Below are 22,860 nucleotides of genomic sequence, written 5' to 3' on the forward strand. Positions count from 1 at the left end.
TAAAACACATTATCAAAGCAAGTGAACTACTTTTGCCAACATACAAACAATTAAAAAAAACATCCCCAATTAAAAGTTAAGTATTGAGTCAGCTTCAAGATAAAGCTATATGAACATCAGGGGAGATTCATAGAAATAATTATTTCTTTGCAAGCTAAACACAATCTGCTTGGCAAGGTACAGTAACAACTAAATATTCCATAGGAAAATGGAAGAGGAAATAAACTTTTTTTTAAAGAAAATACTAGAGATTGAATTAATTCATACTTTGTGTACTTTTCTTACCTTTCATAGTCTGTACCTAATACAGTACTGTCCTCCAGTCTTGTCTGCTATGATCAACTGATGTGGGACTGAGGCATCAAGTTACTCTTGATCAAGAAGTCTTTTATTTAACATTCAATGATGAGAGCACTATAGAGGTTACTTGGAACAGTCCAAGGGCCGAAGATTCATTTAATTTTTACCTGTCAAGATTAACTCTATGATTTTGTGGGAATAGGTTATAGTTGGATCATTAATAGTTTGCATGAACTGTATTAAATCATCGGAAACTACTTTACTTTTGTTGGATAGGGACACTACCTTATCTTGTTCTCCTTTTTCCCCTTTGCCCTTTTCTTCTGAAGTGTGTTGGCTGGTTATAAGTTGCTTTCATTCTGGACATAGAATTCATTACAAGATGGTGCTCACCAAATCTATCAAGAATAATAATTACCATAAATACTTCCAGTTTTTAAAAAGTACAGGTTGAAAAACTTCCTCACTCAATCTCACCTTTTATGAACCAAACTACATATATATATATAATTTCTCAAACATACATACAACAATAACAAAATCCATAGATTATAATCTGATACGCTATAAAAATTATATTAAACTTTATAAGTTTTTATAACGGAAGACTTTGTTGCGCAGGCATACATATTGCTTGGGCTACTTGGTTTGGGGTAGTGGGTAGAATAGTGATTGGCAAATCCCAAACCATAGTTTCAATATTCAAAGCACTCGGTGCACGCCACTCCACTTGATCTTTGGTTCCGGACGGCGGTGATGGTCCAGCAATTTCATTTACGCTCGTCACAAACTCAAAATGTAAACGCCACTGGAGGGTCACTGAAAAAGATGGATCAGTCATAATGTATCATTAACTTAATTAACTGATCTCTTTTCCTTTTAATATATTTATATCAGAGGAAATTTAAAGGCATTAAGAAATTATTAGCGGCAAATATATTAAAAGTCTACGCCACTTACAACATAGACTTCCCTATCAAGAATAAATGGTTGCTCCTTGATATTATTTCCAATTTAACTTTATATTCATAATTATGTTACTCATCATTTTCATTTAAGCTTTTACATCAAATTTTATTTCACAAGGTTAAATGTGAATAGATTCTTGTCTAGTCTAGTACTATACAGTATATCACGACCTATCCCACTTCTCCATGATTTTCTCAGCCTTCATAATGGTAATACCTCAACTGTTTCCATTTCTACTTCTATTAAATCAACTATAGTCCATTTCTTTTAGCGAGGCAGATTTGCACCAACTCGAAACGGTGCTTTTAGCGATCAGGAAATTTTTCCGAGCTAAAAGGGCAACCCTGCGAGTCGGTGCAAATATGCTTCGCTAAAAGAAATTGGCTATACATCCTATCCTTATCCTTTCTCATCCCAAGTTCCAACCCTCTCAAGCTTTGAAATCTCAGTCCAATAAACACCTTTCGGAAACTCTACAGTATTTGTTAATACAGTATGAGCTCCCTACTGCATTACAGCCAAAAATCTTAGCATAATATTGTCGCAGTTAGCAAGTCATGTATGTTCTGGATGCTTAATACAGTGCATTAATGCAAATCATGAAGCCTTTTTCCAGAATGATTTAATAGACTATGAATTCACAAGGAAATTCAGTTGTTCTCTTTACCATGATGTGTCTGTATTACCTCAAAAATAATAATACAGTGCAGTACAGCATCTTGATTTTTATTTGGCTTTCCTCTACTTTCAATTTATAGAATGGTTTTTCAAATATGGTAGAACCCCTTTTCACTTTCTAATTTTCTATAACTTACCATCTCCATCTACCCCTCACCATGATATCCACATAGGATAAATCTACTGTATCTAATTTTCTAGCCAATTCTAGTAATTTTTCCAAATACCCAAACCAAGCCAGCAAAAAATCAATGGTAAACTATCGTAACCTGCAACAAATGGTAAATAAACCTAAATTCAAACTATAATCTAGTCTAAACTTTCATCCACCCCATTTCTCTATGATTTTGAAGGCATTTATGCTGGTTGTCACTCGACTCATTCCATTTCTAATGCTTTCTTATGAACTATATTATATCCTTTCTTATTACATTTCACACATCTCAAATTTTGAGATCTCAGTCACTTTATTTGTAACATGAGCTCCATACAGTACTGCATTTCAGTAAAATAAAACATAGCATTATGACATCATACTGAATAAACCATGTATACAGTGTTCTGGATGGGTACTACATACATCCATATACCAAGGCACTTCCCCCAATTTTGGGGGGTAGCCGACATCAACAATGAAACAAAACAAAAAAGGGGACCTCTACTCTCTACGTTCCTCCCAGCCTAACAAGGGACTCAACCGAGTTCAGCTGGTACTGCTAGGGTGCCACAGCCCACCCTCGATGGGTAATACAGAGCATTAACACTAATTATCATCTCCACCAACTCAGAGGGAACAATATAGCATTTTTATTTCATTTGGCAGAGCCCTGTCCCTTATATTTGTGGATAGGTACGATGATTTACAGTATACCCTATGGTTATAATGGATATCCGTTCCTACAACATGTAACTCTAGTTTTGATACGAGTTGGAACATACCTAAATACAGTACTGTATGTAATCACCAAAGTCATATAGCTATGCCAAATCAGTAGTAAAGTCATAATCTAAGACTAAAAACACAGAGAAGCCTTAAATACAGATAAAAAAGAAAAAGTGCTTTCTTTTTTTAAATATGATCTCTATATGAGTGCGTAAGAGAGAGAGATCAATCCATTCGTATATAAAACTAATAATTATTTTTCTTTTGTTTACAGCAGTGTTAAATTACGTATCTTATGTAACGATGTTACGTACTGCGTATGTCAGAATAATAACATGTACATTTCCGCTAGAGTGTTATAGGGTCCTTTGACTGGCCAGACAGTAGTACACTGAATCCTTCTCTCTGGTTACTGTTCTTTCCCTTTGCCTACGCATACACCGAATAGTCTGGCCTATTCTTTACAGATTCTCCTCTGTCCTCATACAACTGACAACACTGTGATTATCAAACAATTCTTCTTCACCCAAGGGGTTAACTACTGCACTGTAAATATTCAGTGTCTACTCTCCTCTTGGTAAGGGTAGAAGGGACTCTTTAGCTATGGTAAGCAGCTCTTCTAGAAGGACACTCCAAAATCAAACCATTGTTCTCTTGTCTTGGGTAGTGCCATAGCCTCTGTACCATGGTCTTCCACTGTCTTGGGTTAGAGTTCTCTTGCTTGAGGGTACACTTGGGCACAATATTCTATCTGAATTCTCTTCCTTTTGTTTTGTTAAAGTATTTATAGTTTATTTAGGATATATTTATTTTAATGTTGTTACTGCTCTTGAAATATTTAATAATTTTCCCTTGTTTCCTTTCCTCACTCGTCTATTTTCCCTCTTGGGCCCCCTGGGCTTATAGCATCCTGCTTTTCCAACTAGGGTTGTAGCTTAGCAATTAATAATAATAATAAAAATTTCACGTTCAATATTCAATGCTACTACTGCACTCCAAGGACTGCATCATGTATCAAGAGATTTTGCTGCATAGAACTTTGTAAACACCAAGCGGTGTTGTACACAAACTGTAGTCTTTTTTTTTCTCTTACAGTACTTTTAATATTAATTGTCTAAGTGAATTCATGCGTTCATTGAAACAGAATTATTAACACTGTATTTACAGTACAGTACTGTATATGAAATACAGTAATGCATGTACTTACATGCTACAAATTTGGCTACAAGTTATTAGGGTTGTGAGGCGACCTCACTAAAACAACAATCCCCTATGAGAGTAATAATGTACACTGTACACTACTATATCACTGAGTATTGTTTGTTAGGAGCAAAAGTGTTTTATTGTTACTCATACACAGGGTTGCATGGCAATGACTTACGTGTTATGGGTCACCTTACTTTCTTATACTGAATTAATAATAATAATGAATAATTACTTTTATAAAGTAATATAAACTACAATACCATAGTAGAAACCATATGAAAACAATGTACACTGAGCTATCTTAGGTGTTAATCTACTGCACTTTGGCAATGGTCACTGGTTTCAGGAAGTTATGAGTTGATTCCCCTTAGGGCATAAATATTACATGGTTTTTTACCTTCACGGGTATCCGTTACCCGACTCCCACAAAGACGGAGGGCTGATTGTACAATTCCTTTATCAGAACTGCATTGCATCCATGAAACGTTGTAAGTCGAAACTGTTGTAACCCAAGGACTTACTGTATTTTAAATATGGTAGGACCCCTTTTCCCTCTCTGATTTTCCATAATTCATACTCACAATTACCTCATTTATAATGGAAAAAATAGGAGACTGGAAGAACCAAACTTATAATATATTACAATAGAACTCTTAAAAGTAGTCAGAACCAGTCTACAGCTCTTAAAAGAAGTTGACTGATAATCAAGATACAAATTAAGTAATTGATACTTCAACACAAACTTCAATATCCCATTTCTGACTAAATTTTATGTTTCTTTCCCTTTTTTCATTACAAATGCATGAAGCCATATTAAGAGGACACAAAGAGAATAAGATTGCACTTGTCACCTAGAAGAATAAGCTATAACTTACCTATATCAGTACTAAATGTTGGAGTGACATGGAGAGGTACTGGAAGTAACAAATGCGTATGAGTCATATTCAGACACATTTCATGAGTTTTGCTGTAAGCCATAATCATGGGTTTCTGCGACGGACGCTGTCGACAAGCTTCAGCTATCACTTCTTCACTCTGAAGAGTTACCGAGTACTGAAAGGGAAAGAATATACATTTACGTTAAGATAAATTCCTGAGCTGTTGTGGACACTGCGCAAAATTGAGAATGCAAGATTATCTATTTTTCAACCAATGGACATCACTACCATAGGAATGCAGTATATGCCCTTTGCAGTAATGGTATAAAATAAACTTATACTCTACTTTATTTATTATACTTCCTCAAACTAATACATACATACATATACCAAAGGCACTTCCCCCAATTTTGGGGGGTAGCCGACAACAACAAGAAACAAAACAAAAAAGGGGACCTCTACTCTCTACGTTCCTCCAGCCTAACCAGGGACTCAGCCGAGTTCAGCTGGTACTGCTAGGGTGCCACAGCCCACCCTCCCACATTTCCACCACAGATGAAGCTTCATACTGCTGAGTCCCCTACTGCTGCTACCTAATGTAAGTAACCTTATCAGTTCACTTCACAAGGGACTTTTTATATTTAATTTTAGGTGGTAGTCTCCTTTACATAAACAATAGTGCTTAGGATTAATTTACCTTATCTTTTATATATTTTCAATTTAAATCTTATTTACAAAAGCTTTATATAATCATTACCAATCTTGGCAGTTTTAAAAATGTATTATGTTGAGTATACATTTTAATATATAAAACTGTCCCACTTCTATGACACTATTTTCAATAAATCTTCCAAATGAATAAGATTGGAAAAGAGAATAGTATAAAGAAAGAATGAAGACTAAGTTATTCTCTTCCATCACCAATAGTAATATACAGCAAACAGGAACGCATATATTCCCAAGCTGATGCAAGCAAAGAAGATACAAACACTAGTACAGTTAAGTCATTACAAAGAAACCAGTACAATTTATTAATTTCAAACACACTGGAAAAAAGTAAAAATCAAAGGTTACTATTTCATGGGACTGTGTTTATCTAAGATTAATTTTTAAAGATCAAATTACCAGGGCTTTGCTGTACTTTTAATAATTTCCATGAAATAAAAACATATGCAATCTTACTAAACATACTCACAGAGAAATACTTTATCAAGTTATTTGTATAGGAGTCTAGCTATGAAACTGGCATATTTATCATATAAAGTACTACTATACCTAATAGATTTGACTGGTGCTTCAAACATTAGGTTCTTTACAATAAACAAAGTGACTTACCTGCACACACGGAACTTCAGCAGTGCTAAAATCGAATGTAGCTATGATATCTTCCCCCAGCCTGAAGCTAGTTTTATAGATGCAAAAATGCACTACTTTCCCACGTGCATTTGTTATATTGTACTGTGTTAAATTCTTTCGAGTTGACAGGTTCTGGAAAAAGCAGGTTGTCTATATAATAAATTGAAAACAAATTTACAATTAGAAATATCTTGAGGTCAGTAACAGGCAAAACCAGACCACTGTAAGAACATAAAAATTCTTGAAAAGTTACTGAAACCTCATATATTATAGAATATTAAAATTATTTTCACTATTCCATTTGAAATTATTGAGAAACTTATAAAATCATCTTCACACTTAATCCTAAATTCTAAATTCTGGCACAAAATGACATTTAGTAAAATTCCAAATTCATTTGAACAATTATGGTGTAGGAAAATTAACCAATACAAATACTGGGTAACTCTTAGAACAGAAATGTATTTGTAATTCCAAATTCCGATCACAATAAGGAAAGACGAAAGAACTAACAATACTAAATGAACAATGATTACCTGACGAACAAGTGCTGATTGACGGAGTTTTTAGTAGATAACATTCTAGAATATATAGCCCCTAATACAACCAATATCTTAGAATAACACTAAATCTACAGACACAAAAAATTATCCTTTATCGTGATGGTATTTTTGCTATCACTGTACATAAGCTTCAATTTGAAGGCTGAAAAAGCTTTAAAGCTTAATTTTAATATAATTGAAAACTAGTTTATACAAATACCATTCATATTCTTATTTGATAATTTTCCCTTTGGGGGTTTTACATATCTGATTAGTTGTTCTAATCGTTTTCCATTTCAGGAAATCTCATCAAGTCTAGTTCTCATTCAAAACTTTTCTTCCAAATCTAATTGGTAAATCTATTGGCCAGTGTCTGATTACCCCAACCCCTATCATACACTGACTAACCAGTTTTCTAGGGGATGGGTTCTCTTCCATTTTCACCATGTACCCATACCATCTTAAGCACTGAAAATATCAATCTACTGTACTGTACTGTAATTCACATCCACTATAAACCCGCTCAGCAAGATTCTTATCTATCTTACATGTATAACTATATAGAGTTCTAGTAAGCCATGAACTTCATGATTTTGAAATCACTCCATTTCATGTGCACTAAATTCTTGTCAAATTACAATGTTTCTACTGCATAAAATGATATTTTAATTATAAAATAAATTTTTGAATATACTTACCCGGTGAATATATAGCTGCAACTCTGTTGCTCGACAGACAAAAACTGTACAAAAAAACTCGCCAGCGATCGCTATACAGGTTGCGGGTGTGCCCATCAGCGCCATCTGTCGGCCAGATACCAAGCTCTATGTAAACAAAGACTCAATTTTCTCCTCGTCTCACTGCGTCTCTATTGGGGAGGAAGGGAGAGTCATTTAATTTATATATTCACCGGGTAAGTATATTCAAAAATTTATTTTATAATTAAAATATCATTTTTAAATATTTAACTTAGCCGGTGAATATATAGCTGATTCACACCCAGGATGGTGGGTAGAGACCAGTAAAATATGTTTACATTTTATGAGCTAAGAGTTTTTATTTCATTTTAGAAGTTATCAAAATAACAAAAACAAAATAAATAGGTACCTGGTAAGGAAGTCGACTTGAACGATTACTCTGCCTTATAAGTACGTCTTCCTTACGGAGCCTCGCGATCCTCTTAGGATGCTGATAGACCCCTAGGAGCTGAAGTATCAAGGGCTGCAACCCATACAACAGGACCTCATCAAACCCCTAATCTAGGCGCTCTCAAGAAATGACTTTGACCACCCGCCAAATCAACCAGGATGCGAAAGGCTTCTTAGCCTTCCGGACAACCCATAAAAACAACATTAAAAACATTTCAAGAGAAAGATTAAAAGGATATGGAATTAGGGAATTATAGTGGTTGAGCCCTCACCCACTACTGCACTCGCTGCTACGAATGGTCCCAGTGTGTAGCAGTTCTCGTAAAGAGACTGGACATCCTTTAGATAAAAAGACGCGAACACTGACTTGCTTCTCCAATAGGTTGCGTCCATTATACTTCGCAGAGATCTATTTTGCTTAAAGGCCACGGAAGTTGCAACAGCTCTAACTTCGTGCGTCTTTACCTTAAGCAAAGCTCGGTCTTCCTCACTCAGATGTGAATGAGCTTCTCGTATTAACAGTCTGATAAAGTATGATAAAGCATTCTTTGACATAGGCAAAGATGGTTTCTTAACTGAACACCATAAAGCTTCAGATTGGCCTCGTAAAGGTTTGGTACGCTTTAAATAGAACTTAAGAGCTCTCACAGGGCATAAGACTCTTTCTAGTTCATTGCCTACAATCTCCGATAAGCTGGGAATATCGAAAGATTTAGGCCAAGGCCGAGAAGGCAGCTCATTTTTGGCTAGAAAACCAAGTTGTAGCGAACAGGTGGCTTTTTCTGACGAAAATCCGATGTTCTTGCTGAAGGCATGAATCTCACTGACTCTTTTAGCCGAGGCTAAGCATACCAGGAAAAGAGTCTTTAGAGTGAGATCTTTCAGGGAGGCTGATTGTAACGGCTCAAACCTGTCTGACATGAGGAATCTTAGCACCACGTCTAAATTCCATCCAGGGGTAGCCAAACGACGCTCCTTGGTGGTCTCAAAAGACTTAAGGAGGTCTTGAAGATCTTTATTGTTGGAAAGATCTAAGCCTCTATGCCGGAAGACCGATGCCAACATGCTTCTGTAGCCCTTGATAGTGGGAGCTGAAAGGGATCGTCCTTTTCTCAGGTATAAGAGAAAATCAGCTATTTGAGCTACAGAGGTACTGGTCGAGGATACAGAAACTGACTTGCACCAGTCTCGGAAGACTTCCCACTTCGACTGGTAGACTCTAATGGTGGATGCTCTCCTTGCTCTAGCAATCGCACTGGCTGCCTCCTTCGAAAAGCCTCTAGCTCTCGAGAGTCTTTCGATAGTCTGAAGGCAGTCAGACGAAGAGCGAGGAGGCTTTGGTGTACCTTCTTTACGTGAGGCTGACGTAGAAGGTCCACCCTTAGAGGAAGACTTCTGGGAACGTCTACTAGCCATCGAAGTACCTCGGTGAACCATTCTCTCGCGGGCCAGAGGGGAGCAACTAACGTCAACCTTGTCCCTTCGTGAGAGGCGAACTTCTGCAGTACCTTGTTGACAATCTTGAACGGTGGGAATGCGTAGAGATCCAGATGTGACCAATCTAGGAGGAAGGCATCTATATGTATTGCTGCTGGGTCCGGGACTGGGGAGCAATAGATTGGAAGCCTCTTGGTCAGCGAGGTTGCAAAGAGATCTATGGTTGGTTGGCCCCAAGTGGCCCAAAGTCTCTTGCACACATCCTTGTGGAGGGTCCATTCTGTTGGAATTACTTGCCCTTTCCGACTGAGACAATCTGCTATGACATTCAAGCTGCCTTGGATGAACCTCGTTACTAGGGAGATGTCTTGACCTTTTGACCAGATGAGCAGGTCCCTTGCGATCTCGTACAACGTCAGTGAGTGGGTACCTCCTTGTTTGGAGATGTACGCCAAGGCCGTGGTGTTGTCTGAGTTTACTTCCACCACTTTGCCTCGAAGGAGAGACTTGAAGCTTTTCAAGGCCAGATGTACTGCCAACAGCTCCTTGCAGTTGATATGCATGCTCCTCTGACTCGAGTTCCACAGTCCTGAGCATTCCCGACCGTCTAGTGTCGCGCCCCAGACCACGTCCGATGCGTCCGAGAAGAGAACGTGGTTGGGAGTCTGAACAGCCAGGGGAAGACCCTCTCTTAGGTTGATATTGTCCTTCCACCAAGTCAGACAAGACTTCATCTTTTCGGAAATCGGGATCGAGACCGCTTCTAGCGTCTTGTCCTTTTTCCAGTGAAAAGCTAGATGGTATTGAAGCGGACGGAGGTGTAGTCTTCCTAGTGACACAAATTGTTCCAGGGATGACAGCGTCCCTACCAGACTCATCCACAGCCTGACTGAGCAGCGTTCCTTCTTCAGCATGTTCTGGATGAATAATAGGGCTTGACTTATTCTGGGGGCCGCCGGAAAAGCCCGAAAAGCTAGACTGTGAATCTCCATCCCTAAATACACAATAGTTTGGGATGGGACCAGTTGCGACTTTTCCAAATTGACTAGGAGTCCCAATTCCTTGGTCAGATCTAGAGTCCACTTGAGATCCTTCAGACAGCGACGACTGGAAGAGGCTCTGAGAAGCCAGTCGTCCAAATAAAGGGAGGCTCGGATGTCCGATAAGTGGAGGAATTTGGCCACATTCCTCATCAGCCTCGTAAACACGAGAGGAGCTGTGCTTAGGCCAAAGCACAGGGCCCGAAACTGGTAAACCACATTTTCGAAAACGAATCTCAGAAAAGGTTGGGAGTCTGAGTGAATGGGGACGTGGAAGTAGGCGTCCCTTAGGTCTAGGGAGACCATCCAGTCTTCCCTTCTGACTGCTGCTAAGACTGACTTTGTGGTCTCCATGGAGAACTTCGTCTTTGTGACAAAGACATTCAGAGCACTGACGTCTAGCACCGGTCTCCACCCTCCTGTCTTCTTTGAAACTAGGAAGAGGCGGTTGTAGAATCCCGGTGATTGAAGGTCCAAGACTTTGACCACCGGTCCCTTCTCTAGCAAAAGAGACACTTTCAGTTTCAGGGCTTGTGTCTTTTCTTCCTCTCTGTACCTGGGAGAGAGATCGATGGGAGACGTTGCTAGAGGGGGTTTGCGTACAAAAGGGATTTTGTACCCCTCTCTGAGCAACTTCACAGATTGTGAATCTGCGCCTCTCCTCTCCCAGACTTGCCAGAAGTTCTTGAGTCTGGCTCCCACTGCTGTCTGAAGTTGCGGGCAGTCAGACTCTGCCCTTAGAGGACTTGGATCCTTTCCTCTTCCCTCGCTTCCCTTCGGCACGAGCACCTCCTCTGCTGGAGGCTCTGCCACGAAAGGGCGGAATAAAGCGAGACGCTGGAGTGTCTATCCTCGGTCTAGCGGAAGATGAAGGCAAAGGGGGAGCTTTGCGAGCTGAGGACGCAACTAGATCATGAGTGTCCTTCTGCACTAACGAAGCAGCAATTTCCTTTATCAAGACTTCTGGAAACAGGCACTTGGAAAGGGGAGCAAAGAGAAGCTCAGATCTCTGGCATGGTGTAACTCCAGCAGACAGGAACGAGCAGAGAGACTCTCGCTATTTCAGGACTCCGGACATGAATGAGGCAGCTAGCTCATTGGACCCATCACGGACGGCCTTGTCCATGCAGGACATAATGAGCAAAGAAATATCTTCATCTGTTGACGAGATTTTCCTGCTCAGGGCTCCTAAGCACCAGTCTAAAAAGTTAAAGACTTCAAAAGCCTTAAAGATCCCTTTCATAAGGTGGTCCAGGTCCGATGATGACCAACAAATCTTCGAGCATCTCATGGCAAGGCGTCGGGGAGAGTCTACAAGACTTGAGAAGTCGCCCTGGGCAGAGGCAGGAACTCCCAAGCCGAGAACTTCTCCCGTGGCATACCAGACGCTCGATCTAGAAGAGAGTTTAGCTGGGGGAAAGGCAAATGCTGTCTTCCCTAAACTCTTCTTGGACTCTAACCAGTCTCCTATCAGCCGCAAAGCTCTCTTAGACGAGCGTGCGAGGACGAGTCTAGTAAAGGCAGGTGCGGCAGAAGGCATGCCTAATACAAACTCTGACGGCGGAGAACGAGGAGCCACAGAAACAAACTGGTCAGGAAACAACTCTTTGAAAATAGCCAAGACTTTTCTAAAGTCCAAAGATGGTTGAGTTGACTTAGGTTCGTCCAGTTCTGATTGTTGATCGTCTTGTTGTTCAGCAACATCATCATCAGAAAGTTCCTCATCCGAAAACTGATGAGGAAACGGCAACGGAGTGGGCAACGTCTGGTTCGCTGAGTCCGGTCGCACTGGTGCATGCGTGACGGAGCCGGACGCAACGTCATGGAACTGCTGCACAGTCTGTGAACTGTCAACAACCATGGGAGCGCGAGGACGCACAGCGTCTACCCGAGACTGTCTAGACCGACTGGGTTGAGCAGTGGAAACCACACAGGGTTGCGGAGGTTGACGCACCGCATCAAAACAAGTCACCTCTGATGGTTGTTGAACGTCCTGAACGTCAACAACCACCTCCGTGCGTCGCTTAACGTCAACGTGCGGCTGGCAACCCACACTGGATCGCATCGGTGGAGGAACCACCTCAACTGGTAGACGCGAGAAGGTTACCTCAGCGTCAACAGGACGCACAACCGATCGCTTGGAAGGTTGTTGGCTAGAAGGTACGGTAGCAACCTTCTCCGCATGAAAGTCCTGCATCAAAGACGTAAGCTGGGACTGCATGTCTTGCAGCAAAGCCCATTTAGGGTCTACGGGAGCAGGTGCGGCGACAGACGGTGTTAATGACTGAAGCGGTACCGCTTTGCCTCTCTTAGGCGGTGAGCAGTCATCAGATGACGGCACCGAGTCCGAACTGACCCAGTGGCTACAACTGGGACGTTGGACTTGTCCTGAAGGGACCGATTTACGTTTTAAAGGTCGTGAGACCTTGGTCCAAAGTTTCTTACGAGAAACACCTTCAGACGATGAGGTATAAATGGGCTCTCTCGTCTTACGTAGGTTGGGGCGATCTTGGGGAGATACGCCTGATACCATGGAGGGAACGTCTGTTCGCTGATTAAAGCCTCTCGATACCATGGAGGGAACGTCTGTTCGCTGATTAAAGCCTCTCGAACCCATGCGTCGTGCGACATTGCTTCTCCCCTGGCCTTGGGAGCTTGCAAGAGGTCCCGGACTAGGAGGACGACAGGCACGAACAGACGAACCCTCAAGCGCAACACTGTTCACAGCACTTTCACTTGGCACTTTATCACTTCCCACTGCACTTTGGCACTTAAGCTCCTTAACATCCGCCATGAGTTGATTGCGGTCACTTGCAAGGGACTCAACTCTCTCCCCCAGGGCATGGATGGCACGCATCATGTCAGCCATCGATGGTTCCTGAGTGCTAGGAGGGGGGTTAGGAACAACCACTACAGGGGAAGGAATAGGTTGTGGGGCATGAGGAGAGGAAACATCAATAGACCTAGAAGAACTTCTCCTAATTCTATCTCTCTCTAGCCTGCGTGTGTACTTTTCAAATTCGATAAAATCGAATTCCGAAAGGCCCACGCACTCCTCACACCGATCTTCCAATTGACAGGTTTTACCCCGACAATTGGAACAAACAGTGTGAGGGTCGATAGAAGCCTTCGGAAGACGCCTAGAACAGTCCCTAGCATTGCATTTTCTAAATTTGGGAACTTGTGAAGGGTCAGCCATTTTGAATTGGTCAAGGGAAAATTCCAAAAACGATCTAAGTCATCAACAATGAATCCGATACAAAAAAGAGTTCAAGGATTTATTTGAAGAAAAACCCTGCACAGCGAAAGCTCAAAACCAGAATATAGTACTTCACCAAAGATGATGTGAAAAACTCCAGTTAGCAACAGCGAGTAAAGTACGTCTTGTCGACACGTCGACAGAGAGAAAATTGAGTCTTTGTTTACATAGAGCTTGGTATCTGGCCGACAGATGGCGCTGATGGGCACACCCGCAACCTGTATAGCGATCGCTGGCGAGTTTTTTTGTACAGTTTTTGTCTGTCGAGCAACAGAGTTGCAGCTATATATTCACCGGCTAAGTTAAATATTTAAAAATGCACAAATCATGAATTTCTAGTGTTTTCCAATATGATATCTTTATTTACCAATAGCTCAGCCACCTCTTTTTAATTTATTAATGATATTGACAATATCAAACCCTTAAAAATGTTATTTTCATTAGTAAAATAAATTTTTGAATATACTTACCCGATGATCATGTAGCTGTCAACTCTGTTGCCCGACAGAAATCTACGGTCGGGATACGCCAGCGATCGCTATACAGGTGGGGGTGTACACAACAGCGCCATCTGTGAGTAGGTACTCAAGTACTTCTTGTCAACAAGAACTCAATTTTCTCCTTGGTCCACTGGTTCTCTATGGGGAGGAAGGGCGGGTCCTTAAATTCATGATCATCGGGTAAGTATATTCAAAAATTTATTTTACTAATGAAAATAACATTTTTCAATATTAATCTTACCCGATGATCATGTAGCTGATTCACACCCAGGGTGGTGGGTGGAGACCAGCATACATGTTAACAAAGAAGCTAAGTATCCCGTATTTCATTTTAGCAGTTATTCAAAATAACAAACATAAAATAAATAAGTACCTGGTAAGGAAGTCGACTTGAACTATTACTCTGCCTTTTTTAAGTACGTCTTCCTTACTGAGCCTAGCGGTCCTCTTAGGATGCTGAACGACTCCTAGGTGCTGAAGTATAAAGGGCTGCAACCCATACTAAAGGACCTCATCACAACCTCTAACCTAGGCGCTTCTCAAGAAAGAATTTGACCACCCGCCAAATCAACCAGGATGCGGAAGGCTTCTTAGCCTTCCGTACAACCCAAAAAACAACAATAAAAAGTATTCAAGAGAAAGATTAAAAAGGTTATGGGATTATGGGAATGTAGTGGCTGAGCCCTCACCTACTACTGCACTCGCTGCTACGAATGGTCCCAGGGTGTAGCAGTTCTCGTAAAGAGACTGGACATCTTTGAGATAGAATGATGCGAACACTGACTTGCTTCTCCAATAGGTTGCATCCATAACACTCTGCAGAGAACGGTTCTGTTTGAAGGCCACTGAAGTAGCGACAGCTCTAACTTCATGTGTCCTTACCTTCAGCAAAGCAAGGTCTTCTTCCTTCAGATGAGAATGTGCCTCTCTAATCAGAAGCCTGATGTAGTAAGAAACTGCGTTCTTAGACATCAGTAGAGAAGGCTTCTTGATAGAACACCATAAAGCTTCTGATTGTCCTCGTAATGGCTTCGACCGTCTTAAATCGTACTTAAGAGCTCTTACTGGGCAAAGTACTCTTTCTAGTTCGTTCCCCACCAAGTTGGACAGGCTTGGGATCTCGAACGACTTAGGCCAAGGACGGGAAGGAAGCTCGTTTTTAGCCAAAAAACCGAGCTGCAAGGAACATGTAGCCGTTTCAGATGTAAAACCTATGTTCCTGCTGAAGGCGTGGATCTCACTGACTCTTTTAGCTGTTGCTAAGCAGACGAGGAAAAGAGTTTTTAATGTGAGGTCCTTAAAAGAGGCTGATTGGAGCGGTTCAAATCTTGATGACATTAGGAACCTTAAAACCACGTCTAGGTTCCAGCCTGGTGTGGACAACCGACGTTCCTTTGAGGTCTCAAAAGACCTAAGGAGGTCCTGTAGATCTTTGTTGGTGGAAGACCGCTGCCAACATACTCCTGTAACCCTTGATCGTAGGAGCTGAAAGGGATCTTACGTTCCTTAGATGTAACAGGAAGTCAGCAATCTGGGTTACAGTGGTACTGGTTGAGGAAACTGCATTCGCCTTGCACCAGCTTCGGAAGACTTCCCATTTAGACTGATAGACTCTGAGAGTGGATGTCCTCCTTGCTCTGGCAATCGCTCTGGCTGCCTCCTTCGAAAAGCCTCTAGCTCTTGAGAGTCTTTCGATAGTCTGAAGGCAGTCAGACGAAGAGCGTGGAGGTTTGGGTGTACCTTCTTTACGTGAGGTTGACGCAGAAGGTCCACTCTTAGAGGAAGAGTCCTGGGAACGTCCACTAGCCATTGCAGTACCTCGGTGAACCATTCTCTCGCGGGCCAGAGGGGAGCAACCAACGTCAACCGTGTCCCTTCGTGCGAGGCGAACTTCTGAAGTACCCTGTTGACAATCTTGAACGGCAGGAACGCATACAGGTCGAGATGGGACCAATCCAGCAGGAAGGCATCCACGTGAACTGCTGCTGGGTCTGGAATCGGAGAACAATACATCGGGAGCCTCTTGGTCATCGAGGTAGCGAATAGATCTATGGTGGGCTGACCCCACAGGGCCCATAGTCTGCTGCAAACATTCTTGTGAAGGGTCCACTCTGTGGGGATGACCTGACCCTTCCGGCTGAGGCGATCTGCCATGACATTCATATCGCCCTGAATGAACCTCGTTACCAGCGAAAGCTTTCGATCTTTTGACCAAATGAGGAGGTCCCTTGCGATCTCGAACAACTTCCTCGAATGAGTCCCTCCTTGCTTGGAGATGTAAGCCAAGGCTGTGGTGTTGTCGGAGTTCACCTCCACCACCTTGTTTAGCTGGAGGGACTTGAAGTTTATCAAGGCCAGATGAACTGCCAACAACTCCTTGCAATTGATGTGAAGTGTCCTTTGCTCCTGATTCCACGTGCCCGAGCATTCCTGTCCGTCCAGTGTCGCACCCCAGCCCGTGTCCGATGCGTCCGAGAAGAGACGGTGGTCGGGGGTCTGGACAGCTAATGGCAGACCTTCCTTGAGAAGAATGCTGTTCTTCCACCACGTTAGCATAGACCTCATCTCTTCGGAAACAGGCACTGAGACTGCCTCTAGCGTCATGTCCTTTCTCCAGTGAGCAGCTAGATGATACTGAAGGGGGCGGAGGTGGAGTCTCCCTAACTCGATGAACTGGGCCAGCGATGATAGTGTCCCTGTTAGACTCATCCACTGCCTGACCGAACATCGGTTCCTTCTCAGCATGCTCTGGATGCATTCTAGGGCTTGATTGATCCTTGGGGCCGACGGAAAAGCCCGAAAAGCTCGACTCTGAATCTCCATACCTAGATAGACAATGGTCTGGGATGGGACGAGCTGGGACTTCTCTATATTGACCAGGAGGCCCAATTCCTTGGTCAGATCCATAGTCCATCTGAGATTCTCCAGACAGCGACGACTTGTTGGAGCTCTTAAAAGCCAGTCGTCCAAATAGAGGGAGGCTCTGATGTCTGCCAAGTGAAGGAATTTGGCAATATTCCTCATCAGTCTGGTAAACACAAGAGGTGCCGTGCTTAGGCCAAAGCACAGGGCTTGGAACTGGTACACAACCTTTCCAAAGACGAACCTTAGGAAAGGTTGGGAGTCTGGATGGATGGGGACGTGAAAGTACGCGTCTTTCAGGTCTAACGAGACCATCCAGTCCTCCTTCCTGACCGCTGCTAGGACCGACTTCGTCGTCTCCATCGTGAACGTCTGCTTGGTGACAAAAGCATTGAGAGCACTGACGTCCAGCACCGGTCTCCAACCTCCTGTCTTCTTCGCTACCAGGAAGAGACGGTTGTAGAAGCCTGGGGATTGATGATCCCGGACTATGACCACCGCTTCCTTTTGTAGCAAGAGCGACACCTCTTGTTGCAACGCTAGCCTCTTGTCCTTCTCCTTGTAGTTGGGAGAGAGGTTGATGGGAGATGTAGCTAGAGGGGGACTGCGGCAGAATGGAATTCTGTACCCCTCTCTTAGCCACTTCACAGACTGAGCGTCTGCACCTCTGCTCTCCCAAGCTTGCCAGAAGGTCTTGAGTCTGGCTCCCACTGCTGTCTGGAGAGGAAGGCAGTCAGAACTTGCCTTTTGCGGACTTGGAACCCTTCTTGGATTTGCCACGGTGACTGTCGGCACGGGTACCTCCTCTGCTGGAGGTTCTGCCACGAAAGGGCGGGATGAACCTAGTAGCAGGTGTGTCTACTGCTGCAGGGCGGAAGGGTCTAGGCACGGAAGGTAAGGTTTTAGCCTTACGTGCGGAAGATGCCATAAGATCATGGGTATCCTTCTGGATAAGGGAGGCAGCCATCCCCTTGATCAGCTCCTCCGGAAACAGACACTTGGAGAGAGGAGCAAACAACAACTCTGACTTCTGGCAAGGAGTGATACCAGCCGATAAGAAGGAGCAAAGATGTTCTCTCTTCTTAAGCACTCCCGACACGTACGAAGCCGCAAGCTCACCAGACCCATCCCGAATGGCTTTGTCCATGCTAGACATGATCAGCATGGCAGAGTCCTTATCCGAAGGGGAAGTCTTTCTGCTTAAGGCTCCCAAACACCAATCGAGAAAGTTGAAGATCTCGAAGGCACGAAAGACTCCCTTCAACAGATGATCCATGTCAGAAAAGGACCAGCAGATCTTCGATCGTCTCATAGCCAGCCTGCGGGGAGAGTCAACCAGACTTGAGAAGTCGCCCTGGGCAGAGGCAGGAACTCCCAAGCCGGGTTCCTCTCCCGTGGCATACCAGACGCTCGACTTGGAAGCAAGCTTGGTAGGAGGAAAGATGAAAGCAGTCTTTCCCAGTTGCTTCTTGGACTGCAACCACTCTCCCATAACCCTCAAAGCTCTCTTGGATGAGCGTGCGAGAACCAGCTTGGTGAAGGCAGGAGCAGCAGACTGCATGCCCAGAGCAAACTCGGAGGGAGGAGAGCGAGGGGTTGCAGACACAAACTGTTTTGGATACAAGTCCCTGAACAAGGCAAGGACTTTACGAAAGTCTAAGGAGGGAGGCGTAGACTTGGGCCCTTCAAAGTCGGAGTGCGGTTCATCCAAATGTGCAGCTTCGTCATCTGATACTCCATCATCCGAAAGCTGAGTAGGAAGTGGCAAAGGCAGAGCAGAAAGCTGAACGGCTGAATCCGGCAGTACGGGTGCATGCGTAGCTGCTGCGGATCCAACATCATGCCGCTGCTGGTCAGTCTGCGAGCTGGCAACAACAAAAGCAGAGTGCTGGTGCGTGGGAGGGGTTGCGGTGGGTTGCGGAGCATGCTGTATGGGATGCGGAGCATGCCGCATGGGTTGCGGAGCATGCCGCATAGTGTCAGAACCCGGCAGCTCTACAGCACCTTCCCACTGCTGATGCGGTAGCTCACGCATGTCAACGGATGATGCGGCAAGAACATGCGTCTGGCAGGGTGGACTGCGCATCGGTGGTGGAGCTCTCACAGGTGGAGTGTGGGAGCAGGCAGCCGCAGTATCTGCTGAGCGCACAACCTCGGCGGGTTGTAGGTTAACAGGAGCAGTGTCAACCTTCTCAGCATGATACTCCTGCATGAATGCAGCAAGCTGAGACTGCATAGTCTGCAGCATGGACCACTTAGGGTCTACCGTGGTTGGAGCAGCAACAGACGGAGCAGTAGCCTGTTGTGGAACCACTCTACCTCTCTTGGGAGGTGTGCAGTCATCGGAAGACTGCGGCGAGTCCGAACTGACCCAGTGGCTACACCTGGGCCGTTGGACTCGCTCGGAAGGGACCTTACGCTTGAGCGGTCGTGAAACCTTGGTCCATCGTTTCCTCCTGGAAACTTCTTCCACAGACGAGGAATGGAAGGGCTCATTCGTCTGTTTGTGGATGGGAAGATCTCTGACAGATACGTCCGCAACCACTGAGGATACATCCGTGCGCTGATCAAGGCCTGCCGAACCCTTTGGTCCTTCGACATTGCTTCTCCCCTGGGCTTGGGAGCTTGTAAGAGGTCCCGGACTGGGAGGACGACTGGCACGCACAGATGTACCCTCATGCGCAACACTGACACTGACACTTTTCACATCACTAACACTGATAACACTTCCCACTGCACTTTTCGCTTTCAGCTCTTTGACATCTGCCAAAAGCTGATTACGGTCATTAGCCAATGACTCCACTCTGTCACCGAGAGCCTGAATGGCACGCATCATATCCGCCATGGATGGCTGAGCACTAGTAGCAGGTTCGGGAGTCACCACTACAGGGGAAGGAAAAGGTTGAGGGGCATGGGGAGAGGAAAAATCCACAGAGCGAGAAGAACTCCTCCTGATTCTCTCCTTCTCTAACCTACGTGCATTTTTAAGGAATTCGTTAAAATCGAATTCCGAAAGCCCAGCGCATTCCCCACATCGATCTTCCAATTGACAGGATTTACCCCTACAATTGGAACAAACGGTGTGGGGATCTATGGAGGCCTTCGGAAGACGCCTAGAACAAGCCCTAACGCTACACTGCCTGTACTTAGGGACTTGAGACTGGTCAGACATCTTGAATTGTAGAAGTAGTCAAGGGGGAATTCCAAAATCTAGCAAAGTTCATTAACAATTAATCCAAATTAATTCCAAAAGCTTGCTAAGCTAATGATAAAGCTTCCTGAATAGCGAAGGCTAAACTCTAGAGTGAATACATCACCAAATCGTGAACAACAACTCCAGAATCAACAGCGTATCCAAGTAGGTCTTGCCGGCGGCACGACAGAGGAAAAATTGAGTTCTTGTTGACAAGAAGTACTTGAGTACCTACTCACAGATGGCGCTGTTGTGTACACCCCCACCTGTATAGCGATCGCTGGCGTATCCCGACCGTAGATTTCTGTCGGGCAACGGAGTTGACAGCTACATGATCATCGGGTAAGATTAATATTGAAAATTCAATATTGCAAGAAGAAAAAAGATTCTACCTCTTACACTCATAAAAAGTTTTTCTTACATAACCTGAACATAAGGCCTCCTTTCCTCCATTTACATCTCAGCTACTGTCCTTGATCTACAGTACTTAACAATCAAACTTTGAGTTTTGTTAGGGTTCAACTTCATCAACCATAATTTGCACCACACACACTGGTTTTAGCTAATCTGTACTAAAGGATTCAGCAACCAAATGTCTATATTCAGGAAATGGAATTAATGGAAAAAGAATAGCCTCATCTGCATATGAAATAAGCTTATTACTTATACCACCACATATCATACATATGTACTTTAGTTTGAAAAGTAATAGGTTGAGAATATTACCATGAAAAACCCCACATATTATATTCCTAGTCGCTATGATACCCATCGACAACTATAATCAAACTATTACTCTTCATTCTTTCATGGTACTTAAATTGTTTTTGTTCACCTCAAAATCAACTGCCTTAATAAAAAAATATATAATGATGATTTATGATGAAATCACAACTGTTGACATTATGGCTAGTCAGGTCAGCACAACTAATACTATACATTTAAAGTGCCTCTCTTGGTTCGATTTCCCTTGTATGATGGGAGAAGGATAGGTGGTGGTGGTGGTGGTGGTGGTGGTGGTGGTGGGGGGGGGGGGGGGGGCAGTAGCTGTAGAGAACGTCACCTCGTAGTAACAGGGGATGTTGAGGAGGGAGAAGTCTAATTGGAAAGGGACCTCTGGTAGCGGTTTCACTCGACCCAGTTTTTATACCGACACCCTATAAGGGTGAGCGAGCTGGGTATATTCCTGGCATTCCATGCAACTTTTTTCTCGGGTATATTTAGCAGTATTCATACCTTAGAAATGGTGCTTTAAGGAGCATTTCACGGAGCGACACGGGTTCCTCGCCCAGAAATAGATTTTTCCTTCGTCAAAATCCCTTTTTTATACTTATCTACTCTTGCTTATCTCCAGCTTTATTCAATGTACATATATTCTTGAAACTAAAATTACTAATTTAAGATCTTTTTTAAAGGGTCCCAAAACTTTACCATATCTAATTTTCTTAATAACTCTTCCAAAATCTCTAGATATCAAATTCTTTCTTGGTCCCTCTTTTCTATCAGTGTGTTCTGGTTCATATTAAATCTCTTCATTTATCAGACCCATCAGAAAAATGCATATTAGAGGATAGAAATATTCCCCAGAATTCAGGCCATGCCAGAGATAATACCTTGATATATTGTACTTATAATCCCTAATCTCTTAAGAGTTCTGTCAGTTAGTGGAGATTAGACTTGGGCATTAAGGGCAGGGCTTAACAGTGAAACCTTCCCCCATTACATATGTGTCAAGTATTAACAAGTTTAATAGGGATGAAACCTCCATTTCTATAATGTCTTCTATTTTTGCGTAATTTAATATACAGTATTACCTTTTCAAGAACTACGTACTCCAATCTAGTAATAAAAGATGCTCCTTTTTGGAAGTCTTTAAAAAGGGTCCAAAAGAATACATACCTTTCTAATAATGTTCTAAATGCTACAAATAAAGAAGGCAAAAGCATAAGCAAACAAATAATTGGGGAGCTCCAAACTGGTCGACCAAGCAGCACAATAACAAAAACAATATGACACACTGGTTTGTTTGTTCCAACAGGGTTGTGGTGCCCTATTGGAAGCGTCCCTGACTGGTGCTTGCCAGACTAGGGTTTGAATTCCACTCAAGCCCCATAGTTTCTTTAGTGTATGAAACCTTACAGTCCTTGTGAGCTAAAGAGGGGGGGTTTGGAAGAGCCTATTGATCTACCTGCCAAATCATCAGCAGCCATTGCCGGGCCATCCCTGGTCCTAGCATGGGTGGAGAGGGGGCTTGGACACTGATCATATGTGTATATAGTCAGTATCTAAGACATTGTCCAGCTAGCTAGGGCAATGTCATTGTCCCTTGCCTCTGCCATTCATGAGCGGCCTTCAAACTTTTAAACTAGCAGGTGCAAGATTGCTCCCTCAGAATGAGTGCAATCTCCCATCACCTGGCCTCCTGGAGGGAAGGAATATTGCGGAGAGAAGTAATAACTTTTATTTTTCGTTCTTAAGGTGGAAAAGCTCACACTTCAAGAATATTAGCAATGTAACTTGCAGGTATGAATCAACAAAATAAAAGGAATGTTAAAGAATTGTGACAGAAAAGTGAATGAAAGGATATCACAAGGTTAAATGCAAAGGTG

At 43.2% G+C, this 22,860-nt stretch overlaps 1 protein-coding gene across 1 annotated transcript in view; it reads right to left on the reverse strand.

Annotated features, from left to right (window-relative positions):
• Positions 1-766: 766 nt before the first annotated feature.
• The window catches only part of LOC137622285 (RAB6A-GEF complex partner protein 2-like), a 79,495-nt gene continuing 57,401 nt past the window's right edge, over positions 767-22,860 (reverse strand). Inside the window, exons 7-9 of the mRNA XM_068352845.1 lie at positions 6,250-6,402; positions 4,912-5,089; positions 767-1,119 (exon numbers count right to left, since the gene is read on the reverse strand). Of these exons, the coding sequence (XP_068208946.1) occupies positions 896-1,119; positions 4,912-5,089; positions 6,250-6,402 (555 nt within the window). The 3' untranslated portion in view covers positions 767-895. The remainder of the gene's footprint in view (positions 1,120-4,911; positions 5,090-6,249; positions 6,403-22,860) is intronic.

Source organism: Palaemon carinicauda, chromosome 29 (assembly GCF_036898095.1).
Source record: "Palaemon carinicauda isolate YSFRI2023 chromosome 29, ASM3689809v2, whole genome shotgun sequence".
NCBI classification, from domain to species: domain Eukaryota; kingdom Metazoa; phylum Arthropoda; class Malacostraca; order Decapoda; family Palaemonidae; genus Palaemon; species Palaemon carinicauda.